Consider the following 19,160-nt stretch of genomic DNA (forward strand, 5'->3'; position numbering starts at 1 on the left):
TCAAGGCAACGTGTCTAGTTTGAGACGATTATCAGTTGGGTTGAAGTGAACCTCGTCGGTGAACCGGTAAAATAAGTCGCGATATTCCGGGTGAGTCGATCGAAAATATCGTTGAGGAGATCCAAAAGTGCGAAAATATCGGCAGGAGAAGTGTCTTATCGGAGCCAGCAAGTCTAGTAGGGACCCACTTTCGCATAAATAGAAGAGGAGAAAGCCGAAAAGCGGAATATGCTTTGCTCAGCTCTGCAAAATACTCTCTCTTTTATTCTTTCTCTCTGTTTCTCTCTTTCTCTCTCTGATTCATTAATAGTTCTTGTTCATCATCATTAAACCATTAAACGGTGAGATCACTTAACTTTTGCTGTTTTTGTTTTCATTTTCATTCCTTTTTAGTTTAAGAGTTCTTAACTTTTGCTGTTTTTGTTTTCATTCCTTTTTAGTTCTTGGAACTTAAGAGAAGTAAGCAGAAGCGATGGAGTTGTTACTGGAACTCGGTCTAACAGTTTTGCTTTCGATGTTATTTGCATATTTCGTCTCTGAGCTTCTTTCAATGGTGTCGGATGAGGTTGATGATGTTAAGGGGAAGCAAGGGAAGATGTACCAAAGGAAAAAAAGAGAGAGGAAGAATATGAGATTGGAATCTGAAGACCAAGAAGTTGAATTTGTTTGTGAACCTGTGAAGGTCTATCAAATTCAATCTGATTTGGTTAGAGGAAACCTGGAACGGGTGGATGAAGTTTTCAGACGGGTTAGGTTTAACGAGAGTGATGAGACTGTGATAAAGGAAGCTTTGGAAGTAATCAAGGATACTGGTGAAGATGATATCTTCATGGTGGAGAATCTGAGATTGAAATCTGAAGGAAGATTTGAAATTTTTACTGAACCTGCGGAGTGGGATAAAATTCAATCTGATAAAATTCAATCTGAGATTGTCACGTTTAGCCAGTTTTGCGCTAAGCTTGACGAGGAGGAGGTGAAGGAAGATAATGATGATCTAGATGCCAACGAGCCAATGTCGTTTATGAAAATGGTGGAGAATCTGAGATTGATGGAGAATCTGAGATCTGAGATTGATGGAGAATTTGTTGCTGAACCTGCGGCTACGGGTGAGGAGGAGCTTGAAGAAGAAGAGGAGGATGAGGAGCTTGAAGAAGAAGAGGAGGATGAGGAGCTTGAAGAAGAGGAGGAGGATGAGGAGCTTGAAGAAGAGGAGGAGGATGAGGAGCTTGAAGAAGAGGAGGAGGAGGAGGTTGAAGAAGAAGAGGAGGAGGAGGAGCTTGAAGAAGAAGAGGAGGAGGAGGAGCTTGAAGAAGAAGAGGAGGAGGAGGAGCTTGAAGAAGAAGAGGAGGAGGAGCTTGGGTTTGAGAAAGCCAATGGTGATTTTGCCGAAACTATCAGGCTTATGAAGGAGGAAGCTTTGGAAGGAGTCAAGGCGCTTGAAGAGGAGGAGGTGAAAGGAGCCAATGGTGATTTTGGCGAAACTGTCAGGCTTAGCGAGAATGATGAGATTGTGATAAAGAAGGAAGCTTTGGAAGGAGTCAAGGCTACTGGTGAAGATATCTTAATGGTGGAGAAAATGAGATTGAAATCTGAAGGAAGATTTGAATTTGTTGCTGAACCTGCGGAGTTGGATGAAATTCAATCTGATATTGTCACGTTTAGCGAGTTTTGCGCTAAGCTTGAAGAGCTTTGCGGTAAGCTTAAAGAGGAGAAGGAGGTGAAAGAAGCCAATGGTGATTTTGGCGAAACTGTTAGGCTTAGCGAGAATGATGAGATTGCGGTAAAGGAGGAAGCTTTGGAAGGAGTCAAGGCTCTTGAAGAGAAGGAGGTGAAAGAAGCCAACGGTGATTTTGGCGAGACTGTCAGGCTTAGCGAGAATGACGAGATTGCGGTAAAGGAGGAAGCTTTGGAAGGAGTCAAGGCTCTTGAAGAGGAGGAGGTGAAAGAAACCAATGGTGATTTTGGCGAGGCTCTTGAAGAGGAGGAGGTGAAAGAAGCCAATGGTGATTTTGGCGAGGCTCTTGAAGAGGAGGAGGTGAAAGAAGCCAATGGTGATTTTGGCGAGACTGTCAGGCTTAAGAATGATGAGATTGCGGTAAAGGAGGAAGCTTTGGAAGGAGTCAAGGCTACTGGTGAAGATAAGTTGATCGAGAACATTGAAGAGGAGGTGAAGGAGGAGATAAAAATGCCTGCCGAGATTGAAGATATTGGGGTTTCCGAAAATCAAAGTGAGGATGATTGGGAGGGTATCGAAAAAAGTGAAGTGGCCAATCTTTTTGCTCCTGCTGCAGCTTTTGTTGAATCTCCGGAAAATAGAGATTGCCTGTCGAAAGTTGGTAGTGATGTGAGGATGCAATTGTATGCGCTTCACAAGGTCGCCATAGAAGGACCTTGCCATGTGTCTCAACCGATGGCATTAAAGGTTTCTGCTCGCGCAAAGTGGTACTAAACTTTTCCTCAGCTTTTTCTTTCTTCATAGTTGTTTTCTAAGTTCTAGGTACTGCTTCGTTTTTTGATAATTTTATTTATTTATTTATTTTCTTGATTCCACAAATGCCGGGTTTTCGATTTCTTTGCACATGCAAACATTAAAAAACTGCTAATGTTTTTGAGTGTTTCGAGTTTTGAACACCGGAATCCCTTATTGCATCTATAATTTGCTAACTAACTTTCCTGTTATTTAAAACATCTCTATTCATTACCCCCTGTTCTCTTACAGAGATACTATTAGGAAGGAGAGAGACCACTACTTAACCCATTGTAATATATTCAGCAAAAATCATGTCATTAAGATAACTTCCTATCAAAAAGTTTATAAAATACCCAGATGGGGTTTCGTAGGAACACCTAAAAACAACCATAATTAAGGTTATAGTGATTTCTAGTTATACTATCCCATATGAATTATGGATGGCATTGGTTGCATTTGCAAGGAATGCTTGGCAACAGTTGGGGAACATGAATCCAGAGACTGCTATGGAGCAATATATCTCTCTTCTTTCAGTTAGCGTTCCAGGGTGGATGGGTGAAAATTCTGGAGTAAGTACTTTGTTTCTGCAAATTCAGTTCTATTTCTCTTTTCAGTAATTTTCATTTTGAGAATGCTGGATCATATGCTTGGTGTAATTTGTTGCAGGATGGCAGTAACTCCAAATCTGTAGAAGCAGAAGCTCCAGATGTAAGCACATCCATACTTCATGGACACATTTTGGAAACCAAAAGGTAATTTGTTAAATTTTAGTTGACACTATCTGCACCAGTCAATGTTGGCAACTCTTGTAAACTCATCATTTGGTTGTCTTATTAATATGTAATACAGGCCTGAAGTGCATCAGCTTTCTGTAGAGAAGGCAGATGTCATTGTGGACCCCAACTCATCGAACATGGTATATACCTGTGACCTTTTTTCGGGTTGTGTTTATTTTGGTTGAAATTGTTTTCATGGGTAGAATAACATGAACTGTCTGAGTCTTCATATATTTTTCTGTAATTTTTTTGCAAAGTTTTAAAAAAGAAAGTCAAACAGTTTTGACCTGTTGATGATGCTTTCCCCAAAAAAACAATGTGGAAAATTTTGAAGAAAATGTGGTTTGAAATTGTTCACAAGAAAAGTTTATCATCCTTCTTTATCCATTCCTTAGTTTAGTTTATAACAGGGGAGATAGATAATGTAACCATTTGATTTTTGCATGGATGCCATTAAAATGATTAATGGATTCATTTAGTATGCACATTTGGGCAATATTACAATAAAGCTTAGACAATGTCTTCTTTTGTGCTTTTGAATCGTTAACCACTATAGATTTAGGAACCTGAAGAAGTTTGCCATATTGTTTTGCTTATCTATGAGTCAACAATAAATCATTCAATTACAACTGTTAATTTTCTAATTGCTTAGGTGTGTTGTGGTACACTAGATACAAGCTATAAGTGTCTGTCCATTGTTCATATCTTTGTAATACTTGCTAGTTGATTGAAGAAGCTTACCATGTGTCTCACATATCTAAGCTGTATTATTCTTGTTTTCTATTCCACATTTAATTTAATTGTAGAGATAATGTTTTTCTGAATGTGTATCTCTGCAATATATATGTTAGTCATCATTTTGTTGGGAGATTCATGACATAATTAGTTATTGTCTTGACTCCTGAGAATATATAACAAGCTAATCATTATTTTTTGAAGAAAATTTGAAATCAAAGTTCATGTTTATTATTATTTTTTGGGATCTAGAGATTTGTTTTATCTAAGATTTTGAGCCTGCCAACATTCTAAATCTGAATGTCCCCTTTGGTAAACAAACATTGAGGTGGTTATTACTTACTCTATTGTGCTTAATACTACAAACAAAACTCCAATTGCTGGTTACCTTACCAATTTATGTCTATACTGTCTTTCATTTCCATAGGGTACTATGTCTATCTTGGCTAGCTTTTATGTATCCAGCACTCTCTGCATATTTCTTTCTATACTTTGCAGTTCAACTTGTATCATTATTGTAGCTATTGAGATGAGATAGACCACTCTTTCTACAACCATGACCATTTAGCAAGCCTAGTTTTCCTGATTATTAGTTGCTCTAGGTGCCATGTGAATGTCTATAGAATGGACAATATGTATTGGGTCAGTATGGAATGTTGCCTGCCATTTCCACATGTAATCTGCTTGGCCAGATACGTCAGTTTTGATGGAAATGGACAATCTTTTCCTGTGCTGTTCTCATGTATAAAGTTAAGCTGCGTGCTTGGATGTTATTTTAGTCAGCTGTTATTTCCCAGTCCTATCTTTTTCTTACCCAAAAAATTTTCTCCAGTCTTCATCTTCTATATACACAGTTTTTTGTGAACATATAATATATATTAAGGCATTTTGATATTGTCTGGTACTCATTTAAATCCAAATCTTCAAAACTGTTAGTATTGTCCTTGACCTGTTGATCTGTATAATTTTTTCAGGTTAAACAATGACACATTCGTATGGATTTTCCAGACTGGAAACAGGACGATTCCCGATTATAGAAGTACGGGAGTTTCATGATTGTTTGCAGGATTGAAGGCTGATGCTCTGTTCATACCAAAAGCTCGCAGATGCCGTAAATAATATTAAAATGCTTTCTTATTATTTTTATTTTTTGGGGCGAAAATATTACAGTGATTTTAATAGGGTGGTGGTGGTATTTTATTTTTTTTGGAAGCGAAGGGTTGGGATAATTCATATTGTGCATATATATCTAGCTGGGTATATTTGGCTTGTATGATCTTAGTTTGGTGGAAAACATTAACATGCAAGTAATATCCATTTTCGTCTATTTCGTGCTCTATCTTTGTTGTCTTCTCTTCGTGGTAAGTTTCATGATCTAAGTTATTGAATTTCTATTGCGTTCAACTACAGGATTGAACAGATGACATTGCCCTCCTGCAGTGTGATTTGTTTACAAAGTCCAGTCCATGGCATTCGCTGTTAGATTTTGAATAGGTGCCTGGGGCCTGGTCTATTGCAATTAAATAATTCTTGTTCCTTACACTACTTTTTAAGATGGAGATGTGTGAACTTGACTTTTGAACTGGTCGTATTGGCAATTACTTGTGCTGTTGGTTACTACCCTGCCTGTTAGCATGGCATCCTTCTCTGTTGTTTTGCCAAACACGACACAGATGAAAGAGGGTCCAGAGAAATTAAGCATGGAGAGAGAATTTTTCAAAAAGATGGAGAGGTTTGATTTAGGTAAACAGACCAACATGAAACATAAATGAAGTTCATGTGGCCGAACCCATTTAATTGGGCTTTTTGTTATTGTTGTTATGGAGAGATTTGATTTGAAATGGAAGGAGACTTCTGATTTAGATGAAACTCTAAAATACCAGTTAATAGAGTTTTTTTTTTTTTAATTTTGCTCAGTTAAGTTGGACCCAAACTCTTATTTGCCGACTTAAGTGGCTAACGTTGGGCTTTTTGTAATATTTCAAGTTCACCTGATTGGTCAAACTGAAATATTGGCCAGTTAAGTGGACAAACAAGAGTTATTGGCCAGTTAAGTGGACAAACAAGAATTTGAAGCCAACTTAAATAAGCCAAATGAAAAAAACCCTACTTAATATCCTAAGTCAATAAATCCAACCCCTATTTTCTATCTTCGCCTTTATTTTATCATTTTACCTATTATGAATTTATGACTTTCTTTTTCTTGTGCATGTATCCGTCTTAGTCTTTCTTTCACATAGTTTATTGCTCTCTGAAGTTATACATTCACTTTTCGAGATTAGGTAAATTAGCAGAAATGATAATCTTTGACAGCTCTTCACTCCAAGTAGCTCAGCTCACACTAGAGCGTAGATAGCCCTCTCCAAATAGCCATCGTTTGAGCCCTCAAAATTTTTTTTTCTCTGAGACAAATACCCCTTTATTAGCAGCTTTCACTCTATTTCAAGTATCTCTTCTCTAGCCCTTTCCAAGAGTACTATTATCATAACTGAGTAAAACGAAGTGGTTGTCTATAATATGGATGTTGGATCTGAAGGCCATGACTAATATTAGGAGACAAACGGGAAAGAATAGAGATGGTGATTTCCTGCTATGAAAACAACCCAGCAGCTGTTTTCAGATCATGGAAGGGTCCCTAGGCTTGCTGTAATCGATAATGAACTCCTACCAATCAATCTTCTAGAGGAAGAAGAGATCCCAGAACTGCTGTTCTACAATTTGAGAACACAACTTAATTCCTAACAAACTTGAGACCAACACATACTAACCTCTAGAACTAACTTGTAACTCTCACTTTCCCTTTCGTGGGGGCCGAGAAACCTCACATAACTCTAATAATCATAAATTAAAGTGTCCTACAACTAAAACCAAACCAGACCAACCGATAGGCTTGCCCAACCGAAACAACATAAAAAACCTCCCCGAAAAATATTATGAACCTTTCATAGCCAACTCATGCAACTTGGTCCAACCGATACATGCAAAAACCCTAGGTTGTTTCCTAACAAAATTAGGCATCGTTGGTGCTTGGATCTGCATCAGTCTGAAACTGGCATAAATTGTAAATCAGGCCATTTCCAGGTTGGATGTGGTTGACAGAAAGGCCTTAACAGCACAGCCAAAAAAATTCCAGTTAGGCTGATTTCACACCACACAAGAAACTTGTCATCCAGGTTTAAATTTTATACCAAAATGAAAATGGGGTTAGGGGGTACCCCATTTAAAAAATTGTCAACTGCACAATACACCTAATCACTACATAGATATTCTGGCTTTATCCATACAAAGCAGGCACTTCTTGTGACAATGGCACATTTGATGCAATTTTCTATAATGCGACCCTGACATGCCAGACCTCAATGCTCACTCTAATTGCATGTACTCTCAGAACAATCTTTTTCCACTCTTAACTCAAATTGAATCCAATATGATACATTAACCATCATCTAACAAAACATCTCGTTGGTTTGAAAGCGAGTGATTATTCTGCATATGTAGGGCTCCTCAAGTGCGCAAGCATTGGCATCCATTGCATATCACTCAACCTCATCCACCTTGCAAACTGATTCTTGTCATTTAAAAGGAACATAAGACCCCTCTCACAAATAAGATGATGAATAATATACAGCCGAATACTAATTTAAGCATTAAATTTCAGATACAACCATAAAAGGTCAGCAAACTACACAATGGGGAGAGGTATAAGAATCGAAGTGCCTACCAAGTGTACAGACATTCACTCTTCTTGTTCTTGATTTCTGATCCACTTCGTTGCTACCCATTTTTCCCCTTCAATTACTGGACAGCTACCATGAAGTGATGTCTGCATGCATTGTAAATCCAACGCAAACTATGAGGAAACTAGAAACAGAATGCAGCATTGTATATTATGATTGCTTCAACATAATTAAGATCTTTAGCTTAGAATATGTACCAAGTGAACAAAGAGATGAACCCTTGAAAAAGAAGAAAGTATGCTATGACATCAACTTTCTTTGTCATTGAATGTCTGACTCATATTTAACCCATCACAGTCCATATTAAAACTCCAATTGAAATCAGTTTATGACTAAGGACAGCAGACAGTGAAAGCAGAGACAACCACAAGATCAAATAGACCTAAAGGAGCACACCCCCCCCCCCCCAAAAAAAAAAAAAAAAAAAAAGGAAAGAAAAGGAAAGAAAGAAAGAAAGAAAAGATAAAACATATTAGGAAAAAATTAAAAAATAAAAGGCGAGATACACTCGAGAACCACATTAAGCTAGTAACTTGACTACTCCCCTTTGATCAGTATGCTTGAGAATTAAAAACTCCTAACAGTCATCGCATTCTAAACCTACAGAATATTGCAACGGATCAGAAACCAACCCCCTAATAAATACATGGAGATACTACTATTTTCTACAACCATCATGCTCAATAATACTAACATGTTCATGAATGGCCCTTGGGTCTTGATCTTTTAGCTTAACTCAATATAAATGAGATCGAGGCTAATGCAATCACTAAGTCAAAAATATTCCATTTGCTTCTATATTACCAGACTGCTATAAGCCTACAGGCTAACCCCATATAGAAAAAAAAGAAATCCACCCTTAGCTTCTCTACTTCTAGCCAAAGCTCTCTTTTAATACTCAAAAAGATCTGAATTCTGGTTTTTCTTTATTTTCATATCCTAATAGCATATTTGAACACGACTTTAATTCTGTGATTCTAAATCCTTCTCTAAGAAGTAAAAACCCACAAACTGCAGACTCTGGCATCTTCTTCAGACTTCGGTAGTCACCATGAGAATCTAAGAATCAACCTTCTACTCAAATTCTAAACTGGTGCAATTCTCGTGTTGAATAACAGATTCAGGTTGGAAGAATGTGACGATCAACAACCTGATTCTGATTCCGCACAGCCTCTGTTTGTATTTTGTCAATGACAAATGCAGGAGAAGGCCTATTAACTACACTTTACCATTTGAATATCATTTACTATCGCTCTCAGTTTATCAATCATTTTTTTTCCTCCCTACTTCCTAGCGAGTACAATATGAGAATATCAAACCAATCAAGTTCATAATTTATAATAACTGAAATGCTCTATTTTGATAGTGATGGTCTGAACTTTGCAATGCCAACCTGGTAAGGGCTGGCAATCTGGATACGGGTTAACGGAAATCCTGCAGGGCTTGCTTCTCATGAGATTAGTTGAGGGAACCAGAAAGGGTCTCATAAACTGGGTGGCTGGGCTCTTAGACACAGAGAAAAGAAAGGAGAATGGATGGTACTTCTTAGCTTTGTGGTGAATCAGGATTAGATTGCAATGTTGCATTACATTTCACTCCAACCTCCTAAAAGGGTTCACTGTTCTTTGCCTGGTTCCCTGCAGTACTGTGGTGGCATAGGCTTAGGATTCTTTTGTAGTGATCATGATAAAGGGAGTGTCTATACTTTGATAAGTTTTGGTTTTTAGTTTATTTCATTTCCATGTCAGCTGTAATTCAGTATTGTATCCCCAGTAGGAAAAGTACATCACCACGAGGAAAAGTACATCACCACGAAAGACAAAACGGTCCAAATTTTTAGCAATTCAGCACATACTCTCTAATATGGGATTGATAACAGTAGCAGTGGATAATCAATAAGAGAAACAAATCAAAATTAGAAGGTTTACACCAAAATAGAAGGTAAAGGATAGCAGGTAAACCAGCTAACAGTTTGGTTTAAGACTCAGGTCAAATGAAGATGGTTATAAAGAGAACTTATGCTCCAAATTCAGCCAATTCTAATTGTTAATGGCTGGGCTGGGACATGATGAGGATCCTAAAATAGAAGGTTACAGAGATCTTACAAAACAGAGGGAGTTTAGGCTCAAAACAAGAATTGAATGTAGGTCCTGTGGAGATGACGATCTGCAATAAATTTGCGTCCAGTGAGGTTTTGATGGAGATGGAGATGATAAGCTCTGGTGTTGCAGTAGGCGAACCAATCCAGAGCATTAGTAGCTTCAATGATATGGGGAAACAGTAGCGGCAGCCTTGGAGATTTGATTGGAAGAAGGTTACTTGGTCTTCAGACAGTACTCTCAATTTTCATACTGGTTATTTGCAGTAGTAGCAGTCACCAAAATAGAACTGCAGTATACATCAAACAGGGTAAGGAGGAGAAATGAAGAGACAGAAGAGAAAAAGGGTAGGGAAATGGCTAAGCCTGGGTCTCTCACCCACAGCTACGGCAATCTCAACCGTTAAAAGGAGGATCTTCCAAAGTGAAGGCAAATGGCCAAAATTCTATCTCCCAATATTTTTGTATCTAGTACAACTTTTTTTTTTTTTGGGGGGGGGGGGGGTTGTTGGTTGGTTGGTTGGTGTGCTAATGATAGCTTATGGAAGCTTAAAAAGAAACAGAAATTTTCAAAAAATAAGAATAGAAGCTACTACCTTTCAACTGGGGAAAATGACCTACAAGTAACTTGACTTAAAAACTACTACAGATATTTAATCCAGCCTTCTAAAACAAAAAAAAAAAAAGCACTAAATAAAGTCCTATATCTCCCCCCCCCCCCCAAAAAAAAAGAAAAAGACAACACACACACAGAGACAAAACTGCCTTCTAAAAGAGTGGTCACATGATCTGGTCTTGGGCCGCACAGAATCTCCTAGAGACATTATCACCACCACAAAATGAGGGGCTGTGCATACTTTCAAAGCAGTGACATGAACAATGTTTTGGCCTACTTTTCTTCATGTTTTATCCTATATAAGCTCTCCCTATCATTCTCTCTTTCTCCTCTCCTTTGTCTTCATAATCACAAGTCTTGGTTTTCTAAACATTGTAAATAAAAGAGGCTTTCAGATTCTACCCAAATAGAGATAATACTGATCATTACAGGAATGCTAATAAGGAGAAACACTTACTGGATCAATGGTACCATTTGGAAACAATGAGTAAAATAGAAGTCCATCCCCTTGGCGGGGCTTCACCTTTAAACCAATGCACTTTTTGTAGTCATAGCCAACTTCCATTAAACCATTCTGCAGGTTCAAGTAGGGATGGTAGATCAGCATCCATATTAACACCAAGAATGGGTATAAATATAAAATTGAAGGAAAGACTTCATATTTTTACCATATAATTATAAAAGATATACAAATATACTTTAAATAAAAAAGATTATCCTACCTCAAAGGGAAACATGGTTTCTCCTCCTTCTTTCACATCAGACAGATATAACAGAAAGGACGCAACCTGCCAAATTAGTTTAATTCAGAAAAATAACTAATTCAGTCTCATCCTTCTCATAATATCTAGAATTATAACTAACGAATTTAAATAGTATGTTAATATTAGCAAGTAGTAGACTTTTTATGAGATTATATAAACAGTTATTATGATATTCTTTTCCTGGAAATTGAGTAACAAATCAAACATTCCATGAAGCTTAAAATTGAAACCTAAGACAGGACATCTACTTGAATCTCCCAATGACCAAAAAAATCAGGCCCTATTTTGTGCCCTTTGAGAAACTCCTTTAAGTTTTTTTTTTTGGGGTGCAAGAATATGTAATGAAATCGTGAAGTTAAAAAATAACATTAATATGACTAAGTGGAGACTTTAGAGTTCTCTCCTTCACTTTCAACCATACAGGCAGTGATAATAACTCAGAACAGGACACTGTGAGGTGCAACCAAGGTACTCTTAGCCCTCCTTCAATTCCCAAAATGGAAAATGTCAGCCAAGTCAATTTTTTTTTTTCTTTTTTCTGGTAAGAAGCCAAGTCAATATGTAACTGGAAATTCTGCATTCCATATTCCAATAAAACAATCTACTTCACAATTTGTGAAAATAAAATTGAGTTCGGACTATGGATAGCCCGTTCAACTGCATGGGGGTGAAGGTTGGGAGGGAGCAGGAGCAGGCAAGTGAGAAATGGTATGTATAACCATATTATGATTTTAACATTATGCCAACCACTACAGATTTTGGAAAACAATTTAAGAAAATAGATGCAAGATTCAAGGATTTTTGGCAAGATATAAATGTAAATGCAAGCTGAGTAAGGAATTAGCAAAATTGACATAATTTATTGAATGGTTTCAAACTAGTAAGGCATAAAGTATTCTACACAGAAAAAAAAATTGGAAGTAACTAAAAGAGACATATAATTCAATTAGTATGTACCCTTTGGCTTTTTTGTGGGCCATATTCATCTGGGTGGAACGAATCATAGTGAGAATTATACCTCTGCCCAATCTCGTATCGTAGGACATTGAATGGCTGCAATATGATGATATCCCCACATTACTCAGGTAAGTTCAGAATTGCCATGAAACAAAAGATTAAATATTCAAAAAAAAAAAAAAAACCCTCAAATACCACAAAGCAGAAATCAAAAAGAAAATGAAAGATTATAGTCCTAGAATTAGCAACACGTGAACTGATCATTAACCAAGACATAAAATAAGTCAACAAAAGAAGAATCACACAGAGAGGAGGTAACTAGTTTACTCTTATGTACCAAGTATGCCTAAACAGTTCAGAATTGCCTACTCAAGAAACCTAAGCATAAACAAAACCTATAAACTTAATGAACTGTAGGAAGTCTATCCTTATTTTTGGGATTTAACAAATAGAGCAAGGAACCCACAATTCAAATAATAAACTAAAAAAGGGTGTACACAGGGGTCTGGGAAGGGCTCATAATATATACAACCTTAACCTCAGAGAGGTAATTTCCTGGAGCAACCTTACTGTTGCACTAAGGTCCACTCTCTACTTAAAATAATCAACTCTCCTCTAACAATTAAAGTGATTGGTTGCCCACTCCTCTCCAGACAGACTTGTCCATGGTCACTATTTTTGTCAACAACAGATGGAAAACATACAGTAAATCAGATAACAACACCAATGGCTTAAAACTTGGGGTTCTTGCTTCTTGACTTTTACAACGTTTTCAGAAGCTTTATTCTGTAAGAATTCCAAAAGACCTCGGAAAATTCCCCATTTGATGTTAAAGATCACCCTTTAGCAATATATGCTCACGAAACCTGTGATTTTATCCTTTCCAGTAGATTACCACAATCTAATTGATAAAATAGACCTGCATATAAAATGGTACGGTTAAGTTATCCATCCAATGGCTCTAATTCCCTCAGGCTGGGTCACTAAATGAATGTGACTGGAAGTTAGGCCTTACTCTTCCTAACAACTTTCAGAGGCTCGAAAAGGACACAGCAAAAGAATCAATGAAACCATTTGAAACATCTAGAATTTCTAGCAGTTGCAATGCTTGAGAATGTAACCTTGTAAGTTTAGAACTTGCAAATGATACATAAACAAAAGAAAATTTTCCAGGGAAAAGAATATTAAGACAGGTGACCTGGAAAATGTAGCTCCCTTCATGGGATAACAACATTTATAATGTTTGTAAGAATATACTAGTGAAATAATAGAAGAATACACCCAAAAATTGACTAGCTGATTCAGATGAGCTTAACCTTCAAAAATTACATTAAAATTTCTCCTCATTATAAATATAGGCTTTCTTGATGCTCTTAATACAAAGTAAAAACATAAAGGCAGTCCTTGGTGAGTTGTCTCCAAAGACAATTTTTCTATTTGGTCTTTCCACTCTGATCCTGATCAAAGAAACTTCTGCTCCTGATCAAAGAAACTTCTGCTCCATCCCCAGGAAGGTGGCAGGGTGTAAAACAAAACAAAAAGATGCACCTAAAATCAATTTTCTTACTTTTATCTTTTAACAGCATACCTCTCCATGGCTCTTTGGAATCATAGTAACCCTTGCAATCTTCTGCTCAATGATGTCCAAGACTCCACTCCTGTCATCTGATGCACTGAGAAATGTACCCGTACTGGTGTCCCAAAGGGAATGGAGAAAAAGAAGCAAACAGTGCTTAATTTCACAGGATTCAAAAGTCAATAATGTATTAAACATATTCACGGATTAAGGAACTATATTAAAATATTAACTAATACTCAAGCTTGATTCCCTAAATGAGCCAAAGAGACTTGAGTAAAGTTAACTTTAAGGGAAAAAAGAAAGAAAGAAATCTGCTGGCCAAAATGTGTTGGCCGAGATGGAGAATGAAGTTACCTTGTCCTAATTCCTTGGGTGTTCTCTGCAGTTTCTCCTTTCCGCAAAGCTAAGGTTGATGGTTTAAGCTTAGATTTTGCCATTTTTATTATGCTTTGGCATTGTTCCACAGTTGCAAAGTTAGGAAAATATAGTGCTCGAGGTTTCCAGCTTAAAACCTGCACTCAGAATTCGAGGGACATTTATTAAAAAGAAAAGAAGATTTTGGGACCATTCATCAAAAAGAAAAAAAGAAAAAATTGTACATTATTGGAAATGCAAGAACTAAGGGCAGACCTAAAATAACCTTAAGAGAAGTGGTGAGAAATGATACATATAGCTTAAGCTTGTATCTAGCATGGCATAAAGTAGAGCTGACTGGCAGGCAAGGATCCATACAGCCAGCCCCATATAGTTGGGAAAAACTTGTTTTTGTTGTTGTTGTATTAGAAATGAAAGAGAGAGGACTAAGTAATGAAATGACAATCATCTACACAGAACATAACAGCAACACAAAGGGAAGGGAAGATTTTGAATTTTCTTTACTATCATATACCAGACTCCAGTTTTGGCCTCTGATGGTCCCTCCTTTGATCCCTTTTGCACCCCGTTCTTCCAGCAGAAAAAAAATGTATCAAAAGAAGCACTTTTCATGTAACTGATTTATCCACAGATGTTATCATATTTCTGTATCTCTCTTAGCTATGACATTTTCCCTCTTGAATGCTACAGCGCCAACCCATATTCAAATCTTTTCATCTGCATTTCTTATTCCAGCCTCACAAGTTAGCATCTTAGCCTCCCATGTTTTCCATTTCCTCTCTCGAAGCCAATCATTCTTTCTATTAAATTATATATTTATATATTTTCATGGTCTTAGACATAATATTAAAGTCCAAAGTCCACCAACAAAACATCCCACAGAACTCACTGTTCTTTTCTTCTTCTTTTTTCAAAACTTACTGCTTATTTTGAAGCACAAGAAACAATAACAGAATAACCAAATGGGTCAAAGGAGTAATACGGAACAAATACTTCAATAGGTTCTCAGTATGAAATTAAGAACCAATAGATAACTACCATACAGAATGGACAACTAGGGTGTTCAGTTCTTCAGGTAAGAAATTTTCATTACATAGAAAATCAGGTATACATATCCTCGCTACAAGATGAGGGAACTAGGCCAGCCATAACAGTACATAGATTTCACCATCATCAAGAGAACATTGAATTGAGAAAGGCCAATAAACAAAAGCAAAGTTGCCGCCAGCCGACCACAAGTGTCTCTCTTCAAGCTCTTCTTGGTGTCACAAAAGATGCAACCATGAAATATACAAATAAAGGTAAGCCAAAAGGTTTGGTGCACAGCCATGCACAAAACTTTTGGAACAATGTCCACGCAAAAGAGTAAATATGATATCATAATACCGGTACTCTAATCATCCCCCCCCCCCCCCCCCTCCCACCCTTTTGTTTCTATGGCTAAAAGAATTCAATTTATACTGCTTTAGGAATGCATTCGCTAAAATGATAAAGTTCACTACCGGTTTACCTAATTCAACCAAAGATACCATAAAATTTTACAAAAGAAGGAAGAAGACACAGGGTGAATGTTACTTCCATATTGCAACGCAAGAATCCCACTCACATTCAGTTCTCTTAGCAAACAACAGCATACGAAGCTCAAACATCAAGGAAAGTGACAGAGTACCTGCGACGGTATAGAACCAATTGAACTTTCTCCGGTTTCTCCTTGCGGCATTGGATTGTACCCTGTCTCCTCGTCGATTGATCCAAGTAACCTCGGATTCGTCCGGACGCTAGAGATATCCTGTAAATAAGCAATCAGAAAACAGCAGAAGCCAGATCGAACGATGAAACGAACACGAATTTAACGAAGAACCGCAAAGAGCTAATACATCACCTGAGAAAAAAGCATGGAACCAAAAAATCCAGCAAGGAAGAAAACTATGCATGAAAGGAAAACAACCGGGAACCCTATCTTCGTTTTGTGACCCCAGACTCCTTTACTCTTGGTTTTCATCTCTGAATCCCACAGAACAAATAATGCTGCTCCTCCTATGCCTCTATTATCGATCGATTGCTAGTTTCAATAGAATCTCAATTCTCAACTGCTTTTCTTCTTTCGTCGGTAGTCCTTGTAGAGAATGTTGATAATCAAGAAAACCAGCAGAAAATTCAGTAAAAGAAGACTGAAACGGCGATTGATTTCTCTTGGTGGTGTAAATGGAAATGATCTTGGACCTTTTCGGCAGGAATTCTGGAGATTTCAAGTCAACAAAAGTAGTGTTTTGGTCACAGTAAAGAAATTTGGCAGCAAGTGGAATATTTTTCACCAAAGATGTTTTCGTTCCAAAAAAAGCCAATACTCGACTTTTGCGCAGAATCAGACTCAAAACACAGAAAGAAGAAACTTTTGGGCAGATTACATGAGAAGGGTGTAGGCGTTGTCACAGCACCACGACGCCTCAGAGGCTCTCGAGTCTCGCGAACATGGAAGTGGAAAAGGGAACCAGAAATGGGTGGGACAGCGGATTCTCTGCCTAAAGCCGCTGTCTTAGTGCGTGTATAACTGATTGACCCACCTTGACCTCAAAAAAAAGAAAAAAATATTTACCCACCACTCCTAAAGAATGATTTGGAATTTGAAACGTTTTCCTCAAAGCTGAGTTTATTTGTAAAGGTGGGTGGCAGGGAAAAAAAAAAACAAAACATTTGAGTCCTATACATAAGAAAAAAAATTTAAATAATTTGTGAAAAAATATTAAATGTGGGTTATATCTTGTTGTATTTTACATTTTTTTCACAAAATTTCACATATTTTATGAGATTTTGAAAAAGCATAGAATGGAAAAGTAAACATGTCATGTCACCAAATAAACCCTACTTTAGAAATTTCATAAAAAATTTTGTTTTTTAAATTTTTTCTCACCCACCTTTATTTCAGTAAACAAACAGTATTTTAAAGAAAAATGTTTTTCTAGTATGCTTTTTGAATATTATTTTTTTAACATCCAACCATTAATAGAGGCCAAGCACACACACAAAGTGACTAAGCCCTAGGGTGTTAGCGAAGCAATTTTACACCATTAGAATAAAAGTAAAAGTACAGTGACCAAGTAACATTCTAAGATGTCAAACATCATTCAGCACTTGTTTAACATCAAATTAAATCTTTCGGTCATCAAACCATAAGGAGCGAACAATTGTTTGATTATTTGAACACACCTCTACCTCTTGAAGGCCACCTGCAGCAACTTCTTAGAGTACAACTCGAACACATAAGAGGGCACAGGACATTATATGGTCACAAAAGATAGAAAGAATGAAAGAAAAAAATGACATGTCAACCATAAAGAGAAAAGTGCCCGTGTTCTAATATTATCAATTTTTTTTATCTGAGATTTAGCCAAGCCAACTTGCGCATACCTTGACTACAACTACAGGGGAGCTTTTTAATTTATATATGGGTTTCAAATTAGACCTCCTATGTGGAAACATTAATAATTTGCCAATTATATGAGTCATTTTCAAGGGTTTTTTTTCTTCTAGAAAAGTGCATAAAAAATTATCATTTTTTCTTAGGTTGAAGTGAATAATTGTGCAATATGGGAAAAAAAAGAAAAAAAAGAAGAGCACATCATTGTTCACTAAACTAAACTATATAATTGTGGATGTATTTCTAAAATAGGGTAGTAACTTGCTATGTAGGGAGAATAAGACCAATGAAGTCTTAGAGTCCACCCCCGACACCTTCTCCCTACCCTCTTTACATCTTTAGTATAGGGTGAGATTTCAAGCAATGAAATCATATCCCCATCATATAAAAATATAAACTTTATTCAAATTGAGAATTTACTTTGTAAATAAATTTTTTCTTTCATCATTTTAATTATAATAAAAATGTTTTCTTCTATGGACAAAGGGAAAAATTGGCTTCATTAAATTTTTCCATAGATAAATAGTTGTTCTCCAATTATCAAGTTTCAGATGAAGTTCTAGTAATCTTACACAATGTAAGGCTTCAAGTTTGAAGTTTTTAAGTTTATATTATTATTTGGAATTACTTATTGAATAAGGCTTCATGGTCATGTAATATCTGATATATTTTATAAGAGTCTTACTTGAAGAACAAAAACAAGAGAAGCATACGAGGATCGATGATTCTTATTTAATGGCTAACGACTTATACCCATACAATACATAATTGCGAAATCCAACTGAACGTACATTTTATATTTTGATTGATTTAGGCATGCTTGGTTATATAAATCCAGGATTTGAAATGAAATGGAATTTCAAATCTGTAAGTTAGTGATTCAAACAAATTAACTGTTTGATTAGCCTCAAATTTATCGAAGTTCATAGAGTAAATATTGGGTTACTCTACCTAAATCTGCAAAATTCATCAGTTTTATACTTATGGTGGAATCCTTGGATTTTACCTAATAGCCAAAAATAGCTTAGGGCCTGTTTGGTTACTTGAGTCTGGAGATTTCAAAAATCTAGAAATTTTAAATTTATAAATTTCAAATTTTTGGAGTCATGGTTCATAAAATTAACTGTTTGGTTAGCGTGAATCTTTAGAATGAAATCTATAAATTTATCATAAAAAAACATTTATGAAATCATGGTTCAAATATTTAATATTTTTATAGTAGAGTTGAAATCTCTAGATTTTACATCATACCCATAAATTTACAGATTTACATTTTTAGTATAAAAATATAAAACTCTAGATTTCATGAATTCAGGGATTCACACAACCAAACAGGTATAAATCTACCATTTGTGAATCCAGAGATTTGAAATCTCTAGATTCATGTAACTAAACAGGCCCTTAATTAATGTTGAAAAAATAAAATCCCTGAATTTCATGAATCTAGTAAATATTTTTCCATCAATGGGTATAAATATCTGATTTATGAATCCAAAGTTTTGAAATCACTGGATTCAAATACCCAAATTGCAATCGAAGATTTTACGGAAAGCAAATTCATTTCCCTGTACTTACCTGCCTGGCCCACTGTTCATGAAACGAGGCAAGCACGCAAAGAAACGTGCAAGTAACCAG

The 19,160-nt window shown here is 36.4% G+C and overlaps 2 protein-coding genes across 4 annotated transcripts; one reads left to right on the forward strand and one right to left on the reverse strand.

Moving 5' to 3' along the window:
• Positions 1–216: 216 nt before the first annotated feature.
• LOC149014634 (uncharacterized) lies at positions 217–5,815 on the forward strand. The gene is made up of 6 exons (XM_089154977.1): positions 217–341; positions 441–2,442; positions 2,934–3,039; positions 3,137–3,222; positions 3,320–3,386; positions 4,956–5,815. The coding sequence occupies exons 2-6, from the start codon at positions 473–475 to the stop codon at positions 4,965–4,967; spliced, it is 2,241 nt and encodes a 746-aa protein (XP_089011103.1). The 5' UTR covers positions 217–341; positions 441–472; the 3' UTR covers positions 4,968–5,815.
• A 1,141-nt stretch (positions 5,816–6,956) lies between these two features.
• Positions 6,957–16,735, reverse strand: LOC149014635 (putative prolyl 4-hydroxylase 9). Of its 3 annotated transcripts, none has more exons than XM_089154980.1 (9): positions 15,990–16,735; positions 15,777–15,896; positions 14,087–14,244; positions 13,742–13,844; positions 12,154–12,249; positions 11,155–11,220; positions 10,890–11,006; positions 7,703–7,804; positions 6,957–7,535 (listed from the first exon to the last, which is right to left on the reverse strand). In XM_089154980.1, exons 1-8 carry the CDS (start codon positions 16,107–16,109, stop codon positions 7,718–7,720), a joined length of 867 nt encoding a protein of 288 aa, XP_089011106.1. In that variant the 5' UTR covers positions 16,110–16,735; the 3' UTR covers positions 6,957–7,535; positions 7,703–7,717. The 3 variants fall into 3 exon arrangements, with proteins under 3 accessions (XP_089011106.1, XP_089011105.1, XP_089011104.1); XM_089154979.1 differs by having other exon boundaries at positions 6,957–7,543; positions 15,990–16,734; XM_089154978.1 differs by having other exon boundaries at positions 6,957–7,549; positions 15,990–16,734.
• Positions 16,736–19,160: the final 2,425 nt, after the last annotated feature.

Source organism: Hakea prostrata, chromosome 5 (assembly GCF_041222555.1).
Source record: "Hakea prostrata isolate BN-2017 chromosome 5, UWA_Hpros_2, whole genome shotgun sequence".
In the NCBI taxonomy this organism is placed as follows: Eukaryota; Viridiplantae; Streptophyta; class Magnoliopsida; order Proteales; family Proteaceae; genus Hakea; species Hakea prostrata.